This window comes from Rana temporaria, chromosome 7 (assembly GCF_905171775.1).
Source record: "Rana temporaria chromosome 7, aRanTem1.1, whole genome shotgun sequence".
NCBI lineage: Eukaryota > Metazoa > Chordata > Amphibia > Anura > Ranidae > Rana > Rana temporaria.
Genome location: NC_053495.1, coordinates 136,777,951 through 136,801,743, shown reverse-complemented (window position 1 = coordinate 136,801,743; position 23,793 = coordinate 136,777,951). Strand labels below are relative to the sequence as shown.

Genomic DNA, 23,793 nt, shown 5'->3' with positions numbered 1-23,793 from the left:
TGTATAAATGTCAATGGTCCCAAAAATGTGTCAAAAGTGTCCGATCTGTCTGTCGCACTGTTGCTAAAAAATTGCAGATCACTGCCATTACTAGTAAAAAAAAAAAAAAAAATCTTTCCCATAGTTTGTAGACGCTATAACTTTTGCGCAAACCAATCACAATATGCTTATTGTGATTTTTTTTACCAAAAATATGTAGAATATATATTGACCTAAGCTGATGAAGAAAAATGTTTTTTAAAAACATTTTTGGGGATATTTATTATAGCAAAAAGTAAAAAATATTGTTTGACCTACCTTGTCCAAATTTCATGGAGTTAGAGTTCAGATTCTTATATTGACATTCATTTTCCAGCTATCTTTTGCAATTGTACTGTGGTGGTGGTACTTACTGCAGTGCAACACTCTTTTGGCTAGTATTCTCTTTATTATATTTTATTTTTTTATACTGTTTGTATTGGAAAAAGTCTAAAAATTATAAATAAAAATGGTGGACGTAGGCATGAATTTATTTAACTTTGGATCAACTCTATGGTTTGCTACCTTCCTCAACCCTGTGTCCATAATAAAATAACATATGGTGTCCACTATCCCATAGCAGCTAATCTGCAAACATATTTCATTGTTTGGATTGCATTAACTGCAGAAAGGTGAAATCAAATCAATCCCTTTATTGATATAGCCAGATTTAATTACAGAAAATGTAACCCTGTAATATTTTTAAAGTGTTTCATATTAATTGCTGTACAGACATTACAAAACAAAAACTTCAGTCAACTAACCTTTATTTTTAAGCATGTAAAAAAAGGCCAAGCAAATCTATAAATAATTTAGCCTTCATAACGTCTTATATTTACACAGGCAATACACAATGTAATTCAATTTGTCATTTGAAAAGGATCCAGCATTAGCCTGCATTCAGAAAAAAAATAGAGTATAGAGTAAAATTTAATTTTCACCATACATGATGCATTTGTACTAGGCTCCACAGCCAATCATCGAAAATGCCAATATATTAGGTTATCTTTACTAAAGATATATTCTATTTCCAGCAGTTTGGCCTGCCCCAATGTTGCTGCACACAATTGATTCCTGGCCACCGCTGTCCACTAGACGGTGCTGTTTAGAGACTAAAAATCTACTCTTGATTGGTGCCATGATGTATTTGTACTAGGCTCCACAGCCAGTCATCGAAAATGCCAATATATTAGGTTATCTTTACTAAAGATATATTCTATTTCCAGCAGTTTGGCCTGCCCCAATGTTGCTGCACACAATTGATTCCTGGCCACCGCTGTCCACTAGACGGTGCTGTTTAGAGACTAAAAATCTACTCTTGGGTGAGTTGAATGAGCAGTCAGTCTCTATCCAAAGCATACAATAGGTTGTGCTCACAGACAGGAGGCTATGAGCAGTATTGCTGGAAACAGGATTTTTCCTCAATAAATCTAAGACATCATATTGATATTCCTTCAGAGAGTGATGGAACAAATACACATGTAAATTATTTAGTAAAAGTTCAAATATGCTTTAATTTGTAAGAATGCTCAGGAAGTGAATTAGATGATTGATTGTACTTTGCTATAATTAAAGTCTCACACCTTGTTATGTCATTATAGTCCTGAATTCTGCATGTTGTGATTTGTGACAGATTTTGCTAGAAAATGCCTAAAATTACCCTTTTCCTCTGTGACACTGCTGTGCACTGTTCTGACAGAGCTGAGTAACAGCCACACCCCTTACCGTAAGCTTTCCAATACAGATTTGTATTGCAGAGAATTGGAAGGATGTGTCTGACCAGGTCTGTTGCATTACTGAGTGCACTGAATCTAACTCTGGCACCTATTATATAGTACACACTTTATTTAGACTCCCTGTACGGCAGATAACTAGAACGTAGAAGTGAAGGTAATACCTGGAAAACAGAGGTTGTTATTACAAAGTCTGTGACCACATATGTAATATGTTTTCAATTGGTGTGACATTGTATTGCAATTAAATGTCATAAACCAAGTTCTGATAGCCATACTTGTTGAACCTTTTTAAAGTAGTATATCTGTGATTGCTGATTCTATTTGCTTATTCTTAAAGCTGAACTCCGGGTATGAACTTTATTATAAAGTAAAAAAAAAACAGGTTGGAACAAAGCATGCATATGCCATACCTATGGAAGTTGTAAATCACTGTAGTAGCCTCCGCTACTATAGTGATTTCCTCTATCTTCCAGGGCCTGTCTTGAGGTTTTTTCTAATTGGAGAAGCAGGACGGTGATGCCCTAATCTCTATGTCATCCAATCAGAAAATGCCTTGCATTCAGTGGCGGACTGACTATTCAGGCACTCGAGCACTGCCCTGCACTGCACTAGGGGGCCCCATCAGGGCTGCCAGGCTCAGTAAAACCAGGGACAATATGTAAAAATCTGTGTTTTTTTTTTTTTACATCTGTCCCTGATATGTCCGATACCGACATACTTTTGATGTGAAAATCCAGAGATTTTAGCTGCACTGCCTCCTGGTGTGGTGGCCATCTGTAGGGCCCCATAATCTTATAATGCCCAGGGGCCCTATGAGTTGTCAGTCCGCCCCTGCTTGCATTCATTGAAAAAAATGCAAGGCATTCTGTAAGCAGTGTCCATGTCAAGCAAGCTACCCCATGTAATTACTATGCAACAGAGCAGCTACACAGGACCTGGAAGATAGCAGGGATCTGATCATTGTAGTATTGGTTACTGCAATGATTTCCAGCTTCCACAGGGATCTGATAGGTATGGCATATGCATACATACATTATTCCAAGATTGAATAATAGAAGTATGCATATGCCATATAAAATACAAACCATACCTGAAATTCAGCTTTAAATGGAATTTATTAGAAACTCGAATGAACAGTCTCCCCTACAGACAGGGGAAGATTAAATCAGCATAATAGAACTGGCTCTTCGTATGAGTCATATATTGGATTTTAAAAGGGAATAGTCTCAGGATTAACATTTAGCATTTGGAACATGGCTGCACTCTGCAGTTTCAACAAAGGGTCTGGATATTCATTTTGTGATCTAGCTTAGATAGCATTGTGCAGTAAAAAGTGGTGCCTAGAGAGCAATTTATGGATCTTGAAGCTTAGGCAGACCCAGGGTAGGAATCAAATTGTTGTTACATTATATTTCTGTATTACTTTTAGAAGACATGTATTATATAGTAACTGACAACCCATAAAGGGTCAAGGGGCTTGGCATAGTATTGTTCTCTGTATTTATCCAACATGCTAAAATGTGAACCAAAAATACAGCGTTTACATCAGAGCAGCACTTTTGCAGATGCATTCTGTTCATTTTGCTCTAAGAAGCCGTTCTGTAGTGAGGTATGGCAAGTACTGTCGCTGTGTGCTAGTTTTGTATGCAGAGTTACAGCCCTCTATGGTGCCTGTAGATGCCATTTCATCATCTCAGGAATCCGCTGTCACATTTGGTGAATTACACTGAAAATTAGATTGAACAAAGCCAGTTCTTTACAAAGTTATTTTTCTTTAGGTTGAGGGGCAGGTGCAACTTTGACGTCCCGTGTGGCTCCTGCAACACGAGGATGTAAACGGATATCCTCATCTTCTGTTTGCTGTTTAGCAAAATTTACAAATACCTGTAAAGAACAAATCATAGATTATAACTATTGCATCATGTTCACAATGGATGGAACTCGATGGAGCACAAAAGATGGATTGGTTCAGCACATTGCAGTAATTGTAAGCTAAATGTTTGGATGTGACAAATTTTACTTCAAGATTCTCTCCAAGGGGATTTTAAAAGCAACAAATTTATATTACAATTAAGAATAGATTTATTTTTATTGTATACATTAAAAAACATGTGCCATGTAATAAAAACAACATACATACTAATGGCTGAAAATAATCACAAATATTATATAGCAGCCAAGCCCAATTTTGACACAAATAGGACTTTTTACAAGTAAAGCCTATTTTGTTTCCTTGACAAGGTAACCCAATGCTTTCCAATGTCTTTGTCTTTATCTTAATTGGTGGTAAGGGTATGCCACCCAGGAATAAATCAAAAAACAATCAGCACTGTTCAATATAATACTAAGAATTGCAGAAGTTGAAGGTTTCTTCCACTTAAATATTGATTTATATATGTAAAATCCACAATTAAAGTGGTTCTAAAGGCCCATGTTTTTTTACTTTTATGCATTCTATGCATGAAGAAAAAAACCTTTCTGTGCAGCTGCCACCCTAATAGTTACCCCATCTCGATCCAGCAATGTGCACAAGAGCCTCAGCTCTCTGAGGACTATTCCTCCTCATTGGCCATATGCTCCAAGCCAGTGAGGAGAGAGGGGGGCATGGTTGAGCCACGGCTCTGTGTGTGAATGGCCATGCAGAGCTGGGGCTTGGGAGTGAGCCTGATAGAGTGCCCCCATTGCAAGCTGTTGCTCTGGGGGCACTTGGTGGAGGGAGGGGCCAGAAGCACCAGCAAGGGACCCAAGAGGAGGAGGATTGGGGCTGCTTGGAGCAGTTAAGTATAACATGTTTATTATTTTAATATATAAAAAAAGCCTTTAATATCATTTTAAATCAGCCATTATTCTGAATCTGGATGTCTTCTCTCTAGTCGGGGCACACATCTCCCTCTAAGATCTTCAAATGGATACACAAAGGCCAGCCCAAACCATTGTAAATATCAATGAAGTATAAGCCAATCTCACATATATTTAAGTTGAAGAAATGTTTGACTACTGTAATTCTTGGTATTGTACCACAAAACAGTGTTGATTGATTTTATTCCAAAGTGACATACCCTTACTCCTGTTGAAGATGAAGACCATTGAAATGCCTTGGGGTTTGACTTTAAGCAGTTTCTTGTTTATCCTCAGCAACAATAATTCTTTGGATATACTGTATTCCATTGTACTGTTATATATTTTGTACTGAATAAAATTCATATATTTTTATATGTTTTTGTTTGTGGTCACTTTCAAAGTCCCACCCTTAGGGGGGTCATTATTGTTTTTTCATTATTAATAGGGATGTGGTGACCTACAAACTTATACAAATTTGTGAATGCCAGGTTTTTTCTTCTATTGAAATGCCTTAGGTTACCCAGTGAAGGGTCTTCGATATAGAAACAAAATAGAATTTACATGTAAAAAGTCCAATCTGGGTCAAAACTGGATTTGGCTACTATATAGTATTTGTGATTAATTGCAGCCATTTTGCATGTATGTTGTTGTTTTTATAATATGGCATATGTTTTATAAAGTCTAAAATATAGAGAAATATGGTCGTAATTGTAATATTAATTTGTTGCCCTTAAAATCCCATTGGAGAGAATTTTTTATTTTTTGGGGAAAATTATTTTTATTAAACAAAAAGAAAAATACATACAAAAATTACAGGTACATGTGTAAATACAAGAAAATAACAAACTTCCCCCCACCTTCCTTTCCTAGATACGTTACACCGCCGCAATTTGATTCACCAAGCACTTGCGATGAAAACCTACGCCGGCGGCCTCCGGCGCAAGGCGGGCCAATTTAAATGGGCGTGTGCCATTTAAATTAGGCGCGCTTCCACGCCGGACCTACCGCGCATGCTCCGTTTCCGAACTCCCGCCGTGCATTGCGCGCCGTGACGTCATTTTTTCGAACGGCGCGGCGCGTAGCGTACTTCCGTATTCCTGGACGGCTTACGCAAACGACGTTAAATTTTGAATTTCGACGCGGGAACGACGGCCATACTTTAGACAGCAATACGCTTGCAGAATAAAGTTAATGCACCAAAAAAAACGACTAACTTTGCGAAGGGAAACTAGCCTAGCGGCGACGTAGCGAACGCGAAAAACCGTCGTGGATCGCTGTAACTGCTAATTTGCATACCCGACACTGGTTTACGATGCGAACTCCCCCCAGCGGCGGCCGCGGTATTGCATCTTAAGATCCGACAGTGTAAAACAATTACACCTGTCGGATCTTCTGGCTATCTATGCGTAACTGATTCTATGAATCAGTCGTATAGATAGAACAACAGATACGACGGTGTATCAGGAGATACGCTGTCGTATCTGCTCTGGTAATCTGGCCCTTTGAGCCCTATCATCTACATTCACCATCATCATTGGATAGTAACCAGTAAGAATCCCTTGGTTAAAACCCTACAATACTCACGTGAGAGAAGTACGTTAGTGCTACAACCGTAGTACTAAAGACAACAATTCAGTTCAACCAAGAGTGCCAGTGTCTGAAAGCCAACACTGCCATACTTTTTCAAAAATGTATTTGGACAACCCCTACACATAGGTAAAACCTTGTTAATGATGCCCTTCCAGTATGATAGTGAAAGGGCCTTGGGATTTTTCCAGCAGAGCAAGATGGCTTTGCGAGCATAAAATAAAAGTGAGAGAAGGGTCCTTTGTTCCCTTAGAGGGGGTAGCACCACATAGGGCACTGCCCTACGTGGTGCTACCTCCTCCACTAGGCCCAGCATACACATTGGAGAGAATTTTGAAGTAGAATTTGTTGGATGGAATAGTCGCAACCCCAAAGAGAGTCCAATCCCCTTTATTGTAGTTAAATGTTTGGATATGTGTAATCATCAATTAAAAGAAGGTGTGATACATGTCATGAAATTGGTTTGCTGGGCAAAAGCCTAACTCCAGCCAAAGAATGTGCATTTCATTTTGGATAAAGTAGGGAAAGGTAAGAACCTCTGTTAGATTTTTGTTGTGTCCTATATCCCTAATAGGGTTATTACAAGAAGTAATGGGAAATCTTGTCAACAGTGACACAGAAAAAAAAATATTTTCGTAGAGTGGAAAAAAGTTGGAACACTATTATACCTGGCAATTTGACAGTTTCTCTAGAAATTTCCCCCCACCAACGCCCATACACTCACCCAACTTTCACTACCTCACAGCTCTTTGCTTCTATGCAACCAGTGCTGAAATCTGTGACTAGGGCCCAACAATGATCTTCCTCCTTTGGTCATGCCGTGCTTGATTCTAGTGAATGGCTGCTAGCCCGGGCATGTCACATAGGAGCAAGTCACATGCTCCACCATGCTTGGAATTTATTAGAGAAAATTGTATGTATCTTGCAAAAACTAATATTGTCCTAAACTGATATATAAGTTACCATTCTGAGTTAAAGGTTCATTCATTCATAGATCAAGGAATATTGAAGACAGGCTCAAGACTGACTTGAAAGTCAATTGCTTACATAGTCACCATCATGTGTTACCTGGTCTAATGTCGTCTGAGACACAGAGTATTCTTCAATGTTGAGGCTGTCTTTGTTGGAGATGAGTAACTGAAATATTTTGGCCAAGGATGAGGATGATATTTGATACTGTAACATATTGTAATGTTTCTCCCTCTGTAAGCTGCCAGGAAAGTTGTTCTGGATGAACTTCTCTACAGGACCTGGATCAGGGACTGCTCCAAGCTTCTGGGCTCTCAATTTCATGGTTACAATATAACCATCTCCAAATCTGTAGAAGTAAGTAAACTTTAAACAACAATCCAATAGGGAGAAGGTTCGCTAATAACTTCATAGTGGTATAAATACAAATGAACAATATTACATGAAAGATATAACTGATTCCATATACAAAAAAATGTGAAGTTTTGAATCTTGCATGTACAAGTTTTGTAAGGAATAAGATTTACCCTGCAGATGAATCTGCCAACAATGGCTCGCCAGTTAATGGTCCCTTTAAAAAAAAAAAAAAAAACAGCATTGCTACCCCCCTTCCTCAGTTCTAAATTAGCCTAGTACACCAGGTAAGTTAGAAAACCCACAGTAAGGGGCTAGATACTCTCAGCTCAATTGCTATGCTAATAGCAGCCTATGTGCCCTTCAGCATTTAGGGGTGCTTTGAGAGAGATTCCCCAAAAAAACAAGGGGTCCCCCTCCCAAGGCTGATGTGCACTGGGCTCTTTGTTACCCCAGGTGTCCAGTGGGAGGTGCTGACAAGGAGGGGTTTATGTACCACCCTATTGGGAGCAAGTATATAGCCATCTCTGATGACCGTTGTGCTTGCAGGTAACAAAAAGGTAAAAAGAAATTGATAAAAAAATAAATAAAATTATAGTAGTCTACAGGATCCACCTTCCTCAATGCTTAAACTCTAAGGAAGTTCACGCCAGTGGCATGGCTTTAATTGCCCAGGAAACTCTGAGATCTCTGCCTATATCTTTTTTTATAACAAAAAAAAAAACTTAAAACCAAAATTCTATAATCTTCATGATCAAATTAAAACACTTATGCCGCATACACATGAACGGAAATTCCGACAAGAAAAGTTCGATATGAGCTTTTGGACGGAAATTCCGACTGTGTGTAGGCTCCACCTGACTTTTTCTGTCAGAATTTCCGACAGCAAAAACATGAGAGCTGGTTCTCAAATTTTCCGATGGGAAAAGTTCTCGTCTGAAATTCCAATCATCTGTATGCAATTTCGACGAACAAAAATCCTACGCATGCTCGGAATCATTGAACTTAATTTTTCTCGGCTCGTCGTTGTGTTGTACGTCACTGCGTTCTTGACGGTCAGAATTTCAGACAACATTTGTGTGACCGTGTGTATGCAACACAAGTTTGAGCCAAAATTCAGTCTGAAAAAAATCCACGGTTTTCTTGTTGGAATTTCCGTTTGGGTGTACGCGGCATAAGGCTTTGCTAATGCCTACTTATAAGGTTTAATTCAATTTAGGTCAATGCAAACATTATGGAGTGTGTGTGACACGTAGGAAAACTATGATACTTCAGCATTTACCATGATCACACCTACTGTATATGAGGCACATTAGACAAGTAAAGTAAGGTTTACACCTCCATGGCCATGGTTATTGTATGGCTCCATAATCTGAGTGATTATGGTCGGAAGACTTTTAATGAATCTGTTTATTTGTTTTCACGTGTCTGTAAAGAGTTTGTGCATGTAGCTTCCCATTAACAGTAAGGCACAGTGTGAAGGGAATTCCTATAACAAACCTATGCTTCTGCAACACTACTTGATCAGGGGATCACTATTCTGAGTACAATCATCAACTGGCAATCAATGTATTCAGTTTCCAGCACATATGTCAAACCATTTTTAATTTTCTTTAGCAAAAATGTGGTAGGTGACAACCAGTGGCGGCTGGTGCTCAAAATTTTTGGGGGGGCGCAAACAAACGAAAAAAAAAAAAACAATTGCAGCCTCACTGTGCCCATCAAACGCAGCTACTGTGCCCATCAAACGCAGCCACTGTGCCCATCAAATGCAGCCACTGTGCCCATCAATTGTCACCACTGTGCCATGCCATCAATTTTCGCCACTGTGCCATCAATTGTCGCCACTGTGCCATCAATTGTCGCCACTGTGCCATGCCATCAAACGCAGCCACTGTGCCATCATTTATCGCCACTGTGCCATGCCATACCATCAAACGCAGCCACTGTGCCATCAATTGTCGCCACTGTGCCCATCAATTGTCACCACTGTGTCCATCAATTGTCACCACTGTGCCATGCCAAACGCAGCCAATATGCCATCAATTGTCACCACCGTGCCCATCAATTGTCACCACCGTGCCCATCAATTGTCATCACCGTGCCCATAAATTAGCGCCACACGCCCATAAATTAGCACCCCCGTGACCAAAAATTAGCGCCACTGTGCCCTGTTAAATGCCCCCGCCCGGAACTTACCTTTGTGGGGTAAGCTACCCTGCTTCCACCATCCCTCGATGTCTTCTCCCGCCCTCGATGACGTTTCAGCCAATCAGGTTACCGGTAACCAGAACCGGTGAACCTGATTGGCTGAGACGCCACTGGCTCTGATAGGCACTGCCTAAGCCAACCAGCTGCCATTATTCAGATGGCCGGCGCTCACCAGGGGGCCGGCCATCTGAATAGTGGGCGGCAGCGACAATACATGGATTCATGCAATGCATGAATTCATGTATTGTATTCAGTGGGGGTGCAGGAGTGAGAGGGGGCGGCACTCCTGCGTCCTCTATGGACACACCGCCACTGATGACAACACTTTCTTGGTCAGGATTAAGGAAAACAGTGGTGTCACTATCTCACATGTAGCTTGCTGATTGCACACTGAAGGAGCAGAAACACAATGATGTCATGAGCTTTATTCACTATTAATTATCTTTGTTATCATTCATTTTATTATTTGCTGTCAGCACATGTGCATGCAGCAGAACCCGGTAGGTCCTTAGTGCTGCCCCACCCTATCCCAGTTTGCATGCTGTTGTACAAGGGATGACAAGAGGTTGATATCACAACAGATTTAGGTACTTGCCATAATTATACGTGAATACATTTAATTATAAAGGAGTACACAACCGCATTAAATTGTGTTTTATATATATACCTGAAGGTCAAATTGAAAGAGTCATTAAACTCCATCAATAAAATGCTGTATTACATGCTGTTCATATTCACTCATTCACTAAGGGATTCATTTTCTGTATTCTGCTAAAAACCTGGTTGATCCTGCTGTTCTCTGTCTCTCCTCCTGTTCATGTCCCCACTACAGTTGGGTATTTTGCAGAGCAGTGTTGGTAGCTAGTGCACATGCTCAGTTTTCAGCCCTCATTAACACTAAACACAGCTTTGAAATTGTGCGAGTTCATATGAACTCGCATGATTTCAAAGCCACATTTCAGTCTGGCTTCGGGGGCGTCTTGAAAGACATCTGTGCGGGTTCTTGCACAGATGTCTATTGAAATCACCCCCAGTCGCCGAACGTAGTGCAGTAGTGAACTAGTTTTGGAAATCAGTGCTGTGCCGGAAAATCTGCATCAAATCGTTTGGGAAGCTCCTATTGCCAGCAATAGGCTCCGATTTGACATGCAACGTCATATTGTGCCGATGTGAACAGGGGCTTAGCGTGTTTTTTACCCTGAGCATTTCCCTCCCTATCACATCTGAGCAGCACATGTGACTATAGAGTCTGACACAGTGGTAAATGACAGCCCACTCCCCCTTTCCTCCTCCATGCCCACTAGCCAACTAAATACAAGGGGTTGGGATATTAAATCTTGATGAAAGGAGGAGTGACCTACCTGTTATTCACATATATACAAATACACATGCTGGAATGGCGTGACAGCCGGCAGAAATCTGCCCACACAATGTTTTTGTCAAAAAATAATAAAGATTTGATATCCCCCTCCCCTCTCCTCTCCTGCCACATTCCTTTTTCCGGGGGGTAGTGGAATGGGTATCTGGTTTTAACTACATGCACAGTGGTAATCTGGCATTGAAGCTGCAAGGCTTCACTGCCAGTGTCCCTTAGTTAAAGTGGTTATACACCCTAGATTAAGGTTTACCTGTAGGTGCTGGAAATATCTCCTAAATCTACACAGTTTAGGAGATATTTACAATTCCTCGTACGAAGATTTCTTCTGTGCATGCCCCAATGTATTCGGCGCATGCGCACTTTAGAAAGAGCACGCTGTGCCGTTTCTAGATGGGGTCATGCCATGACTGGCGGCTCCCATGTGCATGCGCGGGAGTGATGTCACACGATTCCAGCCAGTCACAGAGCCGGAGTCCCCGGCCTTGGAAGGAAGAGGGCTGAAGATGGACGCTTCCAGCCAGCGGGGACATCTGAGACATCGCAGGGTTCGGTTTCAGGTACGTGACACATAATGGCCCACTATGCAATGCATCAGGGTTTACTTCCTCTTTAAGATGCTGGCGCCTGACCCGAAGCCCATTGAAAAACCGGCAAGGGTGAGTACAATGCTGGATCCCTGGACAGGTAAGTGTCCTTATATTAAAAGACAGCAGCTATAACGAGGGAGGGGAAGAGGCGGAGATGTGGGGAGGAGACAGGGCAAAACACTGGCGGTAATAAGGGCGGCGTGCTTACTTAACAGGCCAGCTCGGTGCCCCCTACTGATGCGCACGCTAGGCCGGTGCCTTCCTTGCTTATTGGTAGAACCGGCCCTAGATACAGACCCAGAGTAGAGTAAATTGTAGGTACATGGTATGCCTTTCTATAAAGTAAAATTCTGAAACTGTACAGGGAAAGAAACATTTCAGACAAGGCGAGAATGAACTGGCAAAAAGTATGGTAGCTTAGGAACATTCTGTACCTTCTGTATTGCAATGTACTGTAATTGTGCTGTCCCACATCTACATTGGAAAGTGCTGAGCAAACTGTTGACGCTATATAAATCGTGTATAATAATAATAACTTTCCTTATACATTGTAAATAATGTTTTGTCATCCTAGACCGTGGGCTGCATAAATTATACCCATCATTAACTATTATAAAAAGAAATGCAAAATAGGTTTTCTGTCTACAAACCAACACAAACATTTATGATGCCACAAATATAATATTTAAATTGTCATACTTGTATTTTAGATGCTGGATTGTGCCAAGACATTTAAAGGTGCCTTTAACCATTATGGCAAGACGGGTGCAGAGAGCTTCACATTCTTCCATACTAAAGGAAAAAGTAAAAAACAACATAAGGTTAGTCTACACATTTTCATACTGTAGTTGTTTTTTTTGTCCAAATAGAGGTCAAAATAACTGGCAGCTCTGCCTTGCAGAACTGGAACACAAAATTAAATTCCCACTGAAGACAGTATGTAAGCTGTCTGGATTTCTTTGCACAATCTAAACCAGCTATTTTTCACCAGAGTTCTGTGGAACCCTAGGGTCCCTCAAGAGGTTGAGAGAGGTCCCTTGAGCTGTGGCTGACTGACTTCTCACCTGATGGTGCTTGCATAACCCTGGGTCCAGCGGCACTTTGGCATACCCAGGAGCATGATTACCTTTCTAAGAGTGGCATTTAGATCACCACTGTAGAGACACTAGTCTTCCCACTGACCATAAATGCAAGGAAAGTTCTTCCTTCTGGCTCCAATTATTTAATTTGTCCTTTGAGACATGAAGGGTTCCTCTGGAGTAAAAGGCTGAAAAGGGTTAATATAACCTCACACATAAGGTCATTAGTTTCCACTCAAACTAGTCCTCTACTGTGTACCAATGTCTGGGGTAGAGACAAAGAAGTCCAGCAAGCACTGTTTACATCAAACTTTACCAAATCATTTATTGTTTTGGAGGTTCTTTACCAATAGTAATTATACATGCATGTGCAAAAAATAGTAGTGGAATTTGCCCCTCTTCCCCAGCTAGTCATATTTATCAATGGTTGGAGCGAGCATAGGCATGGCACCACTTTTACGCTTAACTAGGGATGAGCCGAACATCCCCCGTTCGGTTCGCACCAGAACCAGCGAACAGACCAAAAGTTTTAAAACAGATGTTTTTTCGTGAGCAGTGATTTTAATAATGCTTAAAGTAAAACATTAAAAGTTAAATATTCCTTTACATTTCGTACCTGGGGGGTGTATAGTATGCCTGTGAAGTAGCGCTTGTTTCCCGTGCTTAGAACTGTCCCTGCACAAAGTGTAATTTCTGAAGGAAAAAAAGTCATTTAAAATCGCGGCTATAATGAATTGTCGGCTCCCGGCAAAATACAGAGAAGTCATTCAAGTTCAATTAACAGGCCCTTCAGGTCTGGTATGGATATTAAAGGGAACCCTGCGTCGAATTAAAAAAAAAATGATGTGAGGTTCCCCCCAAATATCCATTCCAGACCCTTCAAGTCTGGTATGGATTTTAAGTGGAACTCCACACCAAATTTAAAAAAAAATGGCGTGGAATCCACACCATACCCTTTATCCGAGCATGCAACCTGGCAGGCCGCAGGAAAAGAGGGGGAGAGAGTGCCAAAGACAAACCTGCATTACATCAGAGGGGGGCGGGGTCACCCGCACATCACTGTGGAAGTCTGGGCTTTCCCTTGCGCCAGAGGGGGACGGGTGGCCCCGCCCTCACCTACATAAGAGCTGTCGCCGCTGAAGCCACGTCATTCGCAGGGCTGTCTCCGGTGAAAACAGGTGATGCGTGTGCTGGATGGACATCTCATTCACTTTAAGCATTATCAAAATCACTGCTCCCGAAAAAACAGCTGTTTTTAAAACTTTTTTTTTGCATTGATACATATCTCCTGGGGCAGGACCCAGGTCCCCAAACACTTTTTATGACAATAACTTGCATATTAGCCTTTAAAATGAGCACTTTAGATTTCTCCCTTAGACTTTTACAGGGTGTTCCGCGGCTTTCCGAATTTGCCGCAAACACCCCAAACAGGCGAACAGGCAATGTTCGAGTTGAACATGAGTTCGACTCGAACTCGAAGCTCATCCCTACTCTTAACACAAGACATTAACACAACACGAGAATTCTGTCGCTGTAGTCACAAAGTCTTACAGAAAATATCTCCTTCTACGATAGAATATCGTAGAGGTAAATTTATATAAGATGACCGTGTGTGTGTGTGCCAATATTTATACAAGGAAATCCATCCCTATACCTATTGCCTATAAGCACATGCCTTCTCTGCCTAATGGCAATGATATTCTGCTCAATTAGGGATTAATATACAAAGGGATACAGTAAGGGTAAGGTAATACAAATACACAAAACAGCAAAAAGTATTAAAGGATAAGTATGGTCAAAGCTCTTTTGGTTATACCTCTCCTGTGGGTCACAGGATCCAGTGGGCTAAAGTCTGTGGTCAGCTGATGTCACAGAGCCGGTCCCGGCTCTGGAGGGATCCCAATAATAATGTTGAGATCCAGCTGATCCTGCCCCCTCCACAGCCCAGGGCTCTAGTGAGTGCTGAAAAGCAGAGCCCAGAACGGTGACTGACAGCAGACAGAGAACTAAGCGATCTTTGATCGCGCAGTTCTCAGTGTAAAGGTAGTGAGGGACAGCTGAAGCTTGGTTTGATGCTGCACCATTTAGCCAGATTGTTTATTATTTTAGATTCCCAGTCCCACACTTCTCTTTTACATACATACAGGTGCATAGTATAAACCTCAGTCAGGACACCACTAACACACCGCTCCTTTCTCTAGCTGCAATGTAGAGAGCGTCCTGACTCTCCTGCTCACCCCCTCCCCCCTCAAGGGAGGGGGTGAGCACGACACTCTACACCAGGGAGAAAGCCTCACATTACTGTGTGGAGTTACAGGCAGAAGAACAGGAAGTGAGGATTTCTCAGAAGAAATAAGGACATTTAAAAGCAAAATGGAAGGATGAGGTAAGTGAAGGAGGACTGCACTAAATTAAAGGAAGCTATTCAGGGAAAACATTGTTTACCTTTACATCCCCTTTAAGGAGTGGAAGAGGACTCCACTGACAACCTGTGAAGCTCTGGTGAACTCCATGCCCAAGCGGGTTAAGGCAGTGCTGGAAAATAATGGTGGCCACATAAAATATTGACACTTTGGACCCAATTTGGACATTTTGGACAGGGGTATACTGACTTTTGTTGCCAGCGGTTTAGACATTAATCGCTGTGTGTTGAGTTATTTCGAGGAGACAGCAAATTTACACTGTTATACAAGCTGTACACTCGCTACATTGTAGCAAAGTGTCATTTCTTCAGTGTTGTCACATGAAAAGATATAATAAAATATTTACAAAAATGTGAGGGGTGTGCTCACCTTTGTGACATACTGTGCGTATATACACACACATACTGTACTATATATATATATATATATATATATATATATATATATATATATATATATGGCACTCAGAGTCCATGAGGCGCAATACCAGCATTGCCCCAGGTGGCAGGCAACACATGCTTTGCCACTGGCCAGTACTACAATCTACAATTACCTGTGAGAGGTTAACACAACAGCACGGCCTTCTTTGATAATACCGACAATAGAATTCCATAGGAAGCGACGAGACTGTGGATCCATTCCTGTTGTTGGTTCATCCTAAATTGTCAAAATATACGTCAACATATTGATGAAATGGCAGTGGCACTTATTGCACATATTAAAAAAAGAGAATCACTAAATTGACATTATAGATGATACTTTTAAAGGTGTTTTCTATCTTTCTTAAACAAGGTCAGGAAAATGTTTAAAAGCCAGGTAAATTAAAATATATTGCATATAAATATTGTGTAGTCGATTATGGGCAGGTAGAGGCTTCGGCTCAGTTTTTTATTTATTTTTACGCATTATCCTCTGTATTTTCTTGTTGTGTTGAAGTGGAGCTCCACCCAAAAGGGGAAGTTCTGCTTTAAGGACTCGTCCCCTGCTCCTCTTGTAGAATTGGCACTTTTGAGGAATGGGGGAGGGGGCGGTCAGGTACCCAATATGGACAGGTACTCGCTCCCACTTCTGTTCTGACCACCTAGTCGGTCAAAACGGAAATTCTAATTTCTCTGTCTCCCCCACAGTCTTCTGGGACACGGACTTGAACAGTCACAATGCGCATCACTTCTTGCACTAGCGCAGTGGGCACCCGGCTGTGCAGCTGCAAGCTGTCCCAGCCGGGTGCCCGTAGTGATGATGCCGGCACTGAGGAAAGAAGATAGCGGGTGCGATCAACTGGGGAAAGCACACGGCTGGAGAACTTTGAGGTATAGTTGTTGGCAGTAGTGTATTTAGGTTTTATGCTGCCCTAGGCCTGACTAAACTCGTGCACCCCCTAATTTAAATATGACCCACCCCACTCAAAATCCCAATAAAATACATTTAGATTTTTGGTTGTAACATGGCAAAATGTGGAAAATTTCAAAGGGGTATGAATACTTTTTCAAGGCATCGTAGATGCAGAAAATGTTGCTTTTGTCAAATAGGGCACTTGTGTGGCTGAAATAAAACTATAATTGGATTCAGTAGCTAGTGTTAAGAGCGGTTCCTGCTCCGATGCAAGGGGAGCATTGTCACTTTGAGTATTGAGCAGGCCTTTGGCAGAGCAAATGTTTACCTGCTGTTTAGAGTTGGCTCCCTTTCGCCTGGTCTCTGACATGGCGTCAAGTGAGGGTATTTCTTTGAGGGTACTCACAGAGTAGAGTGTTGGAGACAGGTAAGCGTGTCTGGTGGGATTATGCAGTAACCCAGGTGTAGACCAAACTGCAGCAAATAGCAAAAAGGTGGGCAGAAGCCCCTAAATTAATTCTGAAGGTTCTAGAATAAAATGGTGGTAAAAAGAATGAGTAGTGGTGTGATGTAACACCTGATAATTCACCTGAGGCTGTGACTGGATTTTAGCATCAAGATAGAACATTTTTAATTGTATGGTGAATATATTCCAAACATAGCCCCATTTTGTAGAGTGAAGGTCAAAGATACAAGATACAGAGTGGGGTGGGTGCTCCCCCAGGGTGAATAAATAAGTGGGCTGTGTCCTGTACTGTATGAGTAAGATATATTTTTACTGCCTTTTCTAGAAAGCATTATACTTCTGTAGCGATACCCCCTCAGGAGCCGCTGGTTGTTTTGGGATCGGCGTATTAAGTTACCTCTTACCGTTGTCTAGGGGTGAAGTTGATGAGTAGACTTAGCGAGCGAATGTCCAGTCAGTAAATTAAGGTTTTCTGAATGCTTTATTTTCGGCCCAACATGACAAACATCAACATGAAGTATAGAGGAAAGGTTGATGAAGCAATAGAGAACTTTGCAGTATCAGGCCTGGATATGAACAGAGCAATCCTGCTCTCAGTAGTAGTGGATACAGTTCATCGCCACTCTAGCCAGAGTGGGTAAAGTCCCTCCCGGACAGACTCCTGCCACGAGCCTGGCAGCCGAAGCGCCACTTAAGGTTGCTGGGAGGAACAGACCTCTGCCACAGGCCTGGCCATATGGACCTCTGCCACAGGCCTAGTACTTGAATGAGCTAAATGGATTGAGCGAATCCTCCCAGTAAATTAGATTTGAGTCACCGGGTGACAGTTGAAGTATACCTGTCAATATCCCGGTCACCAGATCCCCGATGGCTCGTCCAAGCCCCTCAGATAACCTGCCTCCGGGTTTTCCTTGAGCCGATTCCCCACCGTTCAGCACACAGCTTGAGATCTCTTCAATAGAGCCGGGGACCCAGCAAGTCACTGGGGCCCCTTTCAGCAACATGGAGCCCCGCGTAACGTGCGACCCCAGCCAGGTAGGCCATAACGTCGGGGGGCGGTTGGATGCGCGCACCCTGAAGGTGGGTGCCGCACCTGGAACCAGGAACCCGCGAAGAACCAATGAAAAAGGCGTCTGCCACAGATATACTCTCCCCCAGCATGCCCAGCGAGGGAAAACTCCTCTAATTGGCTGCTGGGGAAAATTGCTCTGCCAGAACCCCTCTAGCGCCAACTGTCGTCCAGGGGTGGGATCGGCACCCCTGGAGCACAGACTGACCCACAGGACAGTTCAGGAATGACAGCAGCCCAAATTTAGCAAATTATGAATGGGAGCAAAATAACTCTCCCATTCCCCACTAACTTTAGCGTAGTGCCCATACTGAAAGTAAGGGGGCGCTACACTGCATTTTGTGATTTTTTATTTTTTTGCGTACGTCTCTTTATATCAGTTTCATGTTACAATGTAGTTGGCAGTATAATAATAGCCCACATAGTGAAGACACAGTAAAAATATCACTAATCAAACAAAAATACAAGATGTTTTACCTATTTAAATGGTAAAGGAATTGCAGAGTCTGATAACAAGTTAAAGGGGTTGTAAAGGTAGAAAAACCTGTTTGCCTCTCTCCCCCTTCCCAAACTCCCACTTATTTTTATCTGAACCCATTCTCAATCCAGCCCTGTTCCTACGAGCAGCAGCTCTCTCCGCTCACTCTCTCTCTCCTCACAGGGCAGATTGAAAGCGGCAGTAGGCATGGGAAGAGACAATAGGAGCAGGGCCATCTTTAATATTGATTGGACCTTGGATAAACATTTTCTTGGGCCCTCCCGAATCCACTTATCAACTGTTTGCTGGCAGTGTGGGCTCAAAGGGGCAGCTACTTTGGGCCCCTCAATAATGAGTGGGCCCGGAGCAGCTTCCCCTTTTGCCCTGCGTTAAAGATGGCCCTGAATAGGAGGCTAGTGGCAATAGTAAAGTAGGTTTGTTATAGTACATGGAGAGGGACATTTGCAGCTTCTGCTTGGTTGATGAAAGACTGTGTCCTCGTTATAAAGATTTCAATTTGGTGCTGGTAGCCTATTGATTGAGCTAAAATAAAATAAACCATTTAAAGAACTGAGATTAGACAGAAAAGAGAAGTATATTAAAATACCAACCAGCAGCACCACTGGAGGACAGCCTATCAAAGCAATCGCAGTAGACAGTTTGCGTTTGTTTCCACCGCTGTAGGTTCCAGCTGCCTGGTTTGCATACTTTTTAAGGCCCAACTTTTCAATTCCCCAATCTGCAACCTGTCAAAGAGATTGGAGTTTACACAGAGGGCAGGATACTTATAATATTGGTATAATTATTATAATACAAAGTCCAAGAAGTTGCACCATTGATATATAGTACATAAATCTTACCATGTCAACTTCTTCCTCAGGAACTCCCCTAAGACGACCATACAATTTTAAGTGTTCACGTCCAGTCAACAGATCATCAATGGCATCAAACTGAGGGCAGTAACCCATGTTCTGATGTACGTCTGCAATGTCTGACAATATGCTGGAAGTAAATCAATATATGATAAAACTTGAAAAATAATTGAGAAAACAGCAAACATGCAGAAACTGACCCTTCATTACAATTAAAATATGACCCACTTTCTATGTTTAACCACTTCCATACCAGGTACTTACGCAGCTTCCCGCCCAAGCCAATTTTCAGCTTTCAGCACTGTCGCACTTTGAATGGCAATTGCGCGGTCATGCTACACTGTACCCAAACAAAATTGGCGTCCTTTTTTCCCCACAAATAGAGCTTTCTTTTGGTGGTATTCGATAACCTCTGCGATTTTTTTTTTTTGCGCAACAACTAAAAAAAGGCTGAAAATTTGGAAAAAAAATTACGTTTTTATTTTTTTCTGTTAATTTTTTTGTAAATAAGTTTTCTCTTTCAATTACGGGCACTGATATGGCGGCACTAATGGGCACCGATGAGATGGCACTGATGGACATCGATGAGGTAGTACTAACGGGCACAGATGAGGTGGCACTGATTGGCGGCGCTGGTATGCGACACTGATGGGCACACATAGGCGGCACTGATGGGCACACATAGGCGGCACTGATGGGCACACATAGGCGGCACTGATGGGCACACATAGGCGGCACTGATGGGCACACATAGGCGGCACTGATGGGCACACATAGGCGGCACTGATGGGCACTCATGGGCGGCACTGGGCACTCATAGGCGGCACAGATGGGCACTCATGGGCGGCACTGATGGATACTTATGGGTGGCACAGATGGGCACTGATAGGTGGGCACTGGGCATGGATGGGCACTGTGGGGTGGCACTGATGGACACTGGGGTGGCACTGATGGACACTGGGGTGGCACTGATGGACACTGGGGTGGCACTGATGGACACTGGGGTGGCGCTGATGGACACTGGGGTGGCAGCACTGATTTTTGCCAGGTTGCCAGTCAGTGCCCATTTGTGGGCACTGACTGGCATCTTTTTTTTTTCTTTATGCTTTTTTTTTTTTTTTTTTTCTGTCATTTTTTTTTTTTCTGTCATTTTTTTTTTTTTTGCCCACCCTGGTGCTCCAGGGTGGGCATCCCTGGTGGTCCAGTGTGGCGATCCGAGGGGGGGCTGCGCTGATAAACAATCAGCGCTAACCCCCCCTGTCAGGAGAGCCGCCGATCGGCAATCCTCTACTCGCGTCTGTCAGACGCGAGTGAGGAAGAGCCATCGACGGCTCTTCCTGTTTACATCGTGATCAGCCGTGGTTGGACACGGCTGATCACGTGGTAAAGAGTCTCCGCCGGAGGCTCTTTACCGAGATCGGAGATGCAGGGTGTCAGACTGACACCCCGCATCACCGATCGCCGCGATGCGCGCCCCCACGGGCGCGCGCGGCATGAAATCCTGCAGGACGTTCTAGAACGTCCTGTCAGGATTTCATAACCACTTCCCGGACGTAAATCGGCCATAGGCCGGGCGGGAAGTGGTTAAGGGTTACAACTCATGTCAGGTTATTTGTTTTGTTTCTGTGTACAGTGGAATCTTGGATTACGAGCATAATACGTTCCAGGAGAATGCTCGTAATCCAAAGCACTCGCATATCAAATCGAGTTTAAAATAATTTGTTCCGCATTGACTTCTATGGCATGCAATACCGCATGTGGTCAGAGGTGGGAGGGGTGCCGGAGAGCCTCGAAAATACTCGGGGACAGCTTGGCTGAACTCGGAAACCCTTGGAAAGGCTCGGAAACTTTTCTGAGTATTTCCGAGTAAAAATGCTTGTATTGCGAAAGGCTTATTAACCGCGTTATTCGCAATACAAGGTTTCACTGTACTGGGGAGATTTCACGTCACTCCTATCTTGGACAGTTATTTCCGCATAAGTGTCCTAATTGGAAGATTTCTCAACACTTCTTGTTCCAGTGGCAACTCTAAAAATGTTCATCTCCCCTTCAGTGGCGGTCCGTAATGCAGGGCGCAGGGGTGCCTGTCCCTATCCATGAGTCCGGCCCCCTAATTTACATGTGGACCATGGATTCCAATGTTTTTTTTTTTAAGCATGTTATTAGAGCCAGAGGTTTAGGCTTTAAAAAAAGGTTTACGCTTAAAACAAAAAGTGGGCTCAGGGCGCAAAGCACTGCGCCCTGAGCCCACCCAGTTGTGTGACAATAGCGAATCAATATTCTCTTTTCAGAGTTCCAGACATGATTAAATATTTCTCCATCGTTAAACAATCCATCAAAGTTGGAATGGAAGGGTCTCTATTATTAATGAACCAATGAATGACAGACTGACAGATATTGCGTTTTTATATAGGTTACTTTTTAAACTTTTGGATTTACTACCAGGTCTAGACTAGGGGGCGTGGCAGGGGGGAATGTGTCTTATGCCTACATACCTTTGTTAATAGGTGTCCTGAATTAACCTCCCAACTTTCTGAGATGGGATCTGGATGATTTAAAGCGGAGTTCCAACCACAATTAGCATTTTTTAAATGTATGTCCTTTCCTCCTGCGTTTTTTTTATAATATAAATCCGGTCACTTGCTATTTTACAAACCGCCGCCGATCCGCATAGATATTCAAAAAAGATAGTTTATAAAACTATGTCTACACCGTTGTCATTTTGCTTGTGGGCATTGTGAAGCCTACAAGCACTTTCTTCCTGGAAGTCTTGGATGGGGAGTGATAATTGGACAGCGCACTGCATCCTGGGAAATGATGACACACATTTCCCAGGAGCATTAGAGGGAGATGATGTCAGAATCCTAGGTGGTTTCAAAGGCAGATTTCGTGGGACCGCATAGCAACAGGCAATTCCAGATGAGTAAAAAAAACTTTTTATTTTAATTTTTTTTACTTTTTTAGGTCTAATGAGCACAATAATGAAAAATACTTTTTGGGATGGAAACTCCACTGTGTAGGAGGAACGGTTTGTGAGGCACACACCATTTGCACTGTATCTTTCGTGGATACATAACAGCTGGGATATCCAAATGCCTATATGACCTTCCATAATAGAGGGTCCACCATTTGGGGTAAGAGCACATCCTGACTTTACTGTTGGTGACGTCACAAGGCGGAGGATTCCTTTTTGGATTTGCTTTGCACAAGCACTTTAGATTGATGTTCATTCATCTAATTAATTGTTTTTTTCACTCTGCCCTTGTTGCTGAATGGACTTATATTAACACTCTATGGATTATTATGTTCATGTTATTTATTGACTTTTGAGCGCAACTTTTCATTTTCTCATAAAAAAAATTCAAGATTTCAAAACGTTGGCAATTAAAATAAGAATTCAAAACTCCCATGACACACCTGCAAATCTCAGGCGGCACACAGTTTGAGAATCACTGGTCTATTTCCTTGTACTAATTCTTAACCAAGTTAGGTATCTACACTTGTGATCCTATAAGAGCTTGCAGTAACTTTCACTCAACCAGATGTGTCAGAGGGGCTGAGGTTAGGCCGCGTACACACGACCGGTTTTCTCGGCAGAATCCAGCAAGAAACTCGATGGGAGACGTATTCTGCCGAGAAAACTGGTCGTGTGTACACTTTTCGCCGAGAAACCCGTTGGGAAATTTGTCGAGCCAAAAAGAGAGTATGTTCTCTATTTCCTTGACGGGCAATGGGAAAATTTGGCTCGACAAGTTTTTTGACAGCCGAACAAGGAACTCGACATTGTTTCGCCCGTCGAGTTTCTCGGACGTGTGTACGCGGCCTTAGAGTCGAGGGACAGAACAGAGAATCCAAATTACCAAGTGACTTCTTCGAGGTAGCACAACCACCATTGCATTTACCAGAAATACTATAAACAGAATACTTGAAAGCCCTGTACACACGAGCGGATATCTGATGGAATCTAATCCGATGGATTTTTTCGTTGGATATAGCTGACTTTCATCAGTCTTGACTACACACCATCAGTCAAAAATCTGCCCGTGTCCAACAAGGTGACGTAAAACACTACGACGTGCTTAGAAAAATGAAGTTCAATGCTTCCGAGCATGCGTCAACTTGATTCTGAGCATGCGTGGATTTTTGACAAATGGACTTCCACACAGACGATCGTTTTTTTCTCCATAGGAGATTTTTAAAAAATGTTCTATTTTTTTCCCCGATGGAAAACAAACCGATGGGGCCCACATACAATCGGTTTGTCAAAAGAAAACAGTCCATCAGTCCGTTTTCATCAGACAAACCGATCGTGTGTACAGGGCTTTAGGCTTGGGGTGATAATTAGGGTTGTCCAGATACCGATACCAGTATCGGTATCGGGACCGATACCGAG

At 42.5% G+C, this 23,793-nt stretch overlaps 1 protein-coding gene across 1 annotated transcript in view; it reads right to left on the bottom strand.

The window, feature by feature from the left end:
- Window positions 1–3,171: 3,171 nt before the first annotated feature.
- ABCA4 (ATP binding cassette subfamily A member 4) overlaps window positions 3,172–23,793 on the bottom strand; it is a 304,087-nt gene continuing 283,465 nt past the window's right edge. The window contains exons 46-51 of the mRNA XM_040359994.1: window positions 19,389–19,530; window positions 19,140–19,274; window positions 15,737–15,840; window positions 12,381–12,473; window positions 7,251–7,500; window positions 3,172–3,638 (exon numbers count right to left, since the gene is read on the bottom strand). Of these exons, the coding sequence (XP_040215928.1) occupies window positions 3,519–3,638; window positions 7,251–7,500; window positions 12,381–12,473; window positions 15,737–15,840; window positions 19,140–19,274; window positions 19,389–19,530 (844 nt within the window). The 3' untranslated portion in view covers window positions 3,172–3,518. The remainder of the gene's footprint in view (window positions 3,639–7,250; window positions 7,501–12,380; window positions 12,474–15,736; window positions 15,841–19,139; window positions 19,275–19,388; window positions 19,531–23,793) is intronic.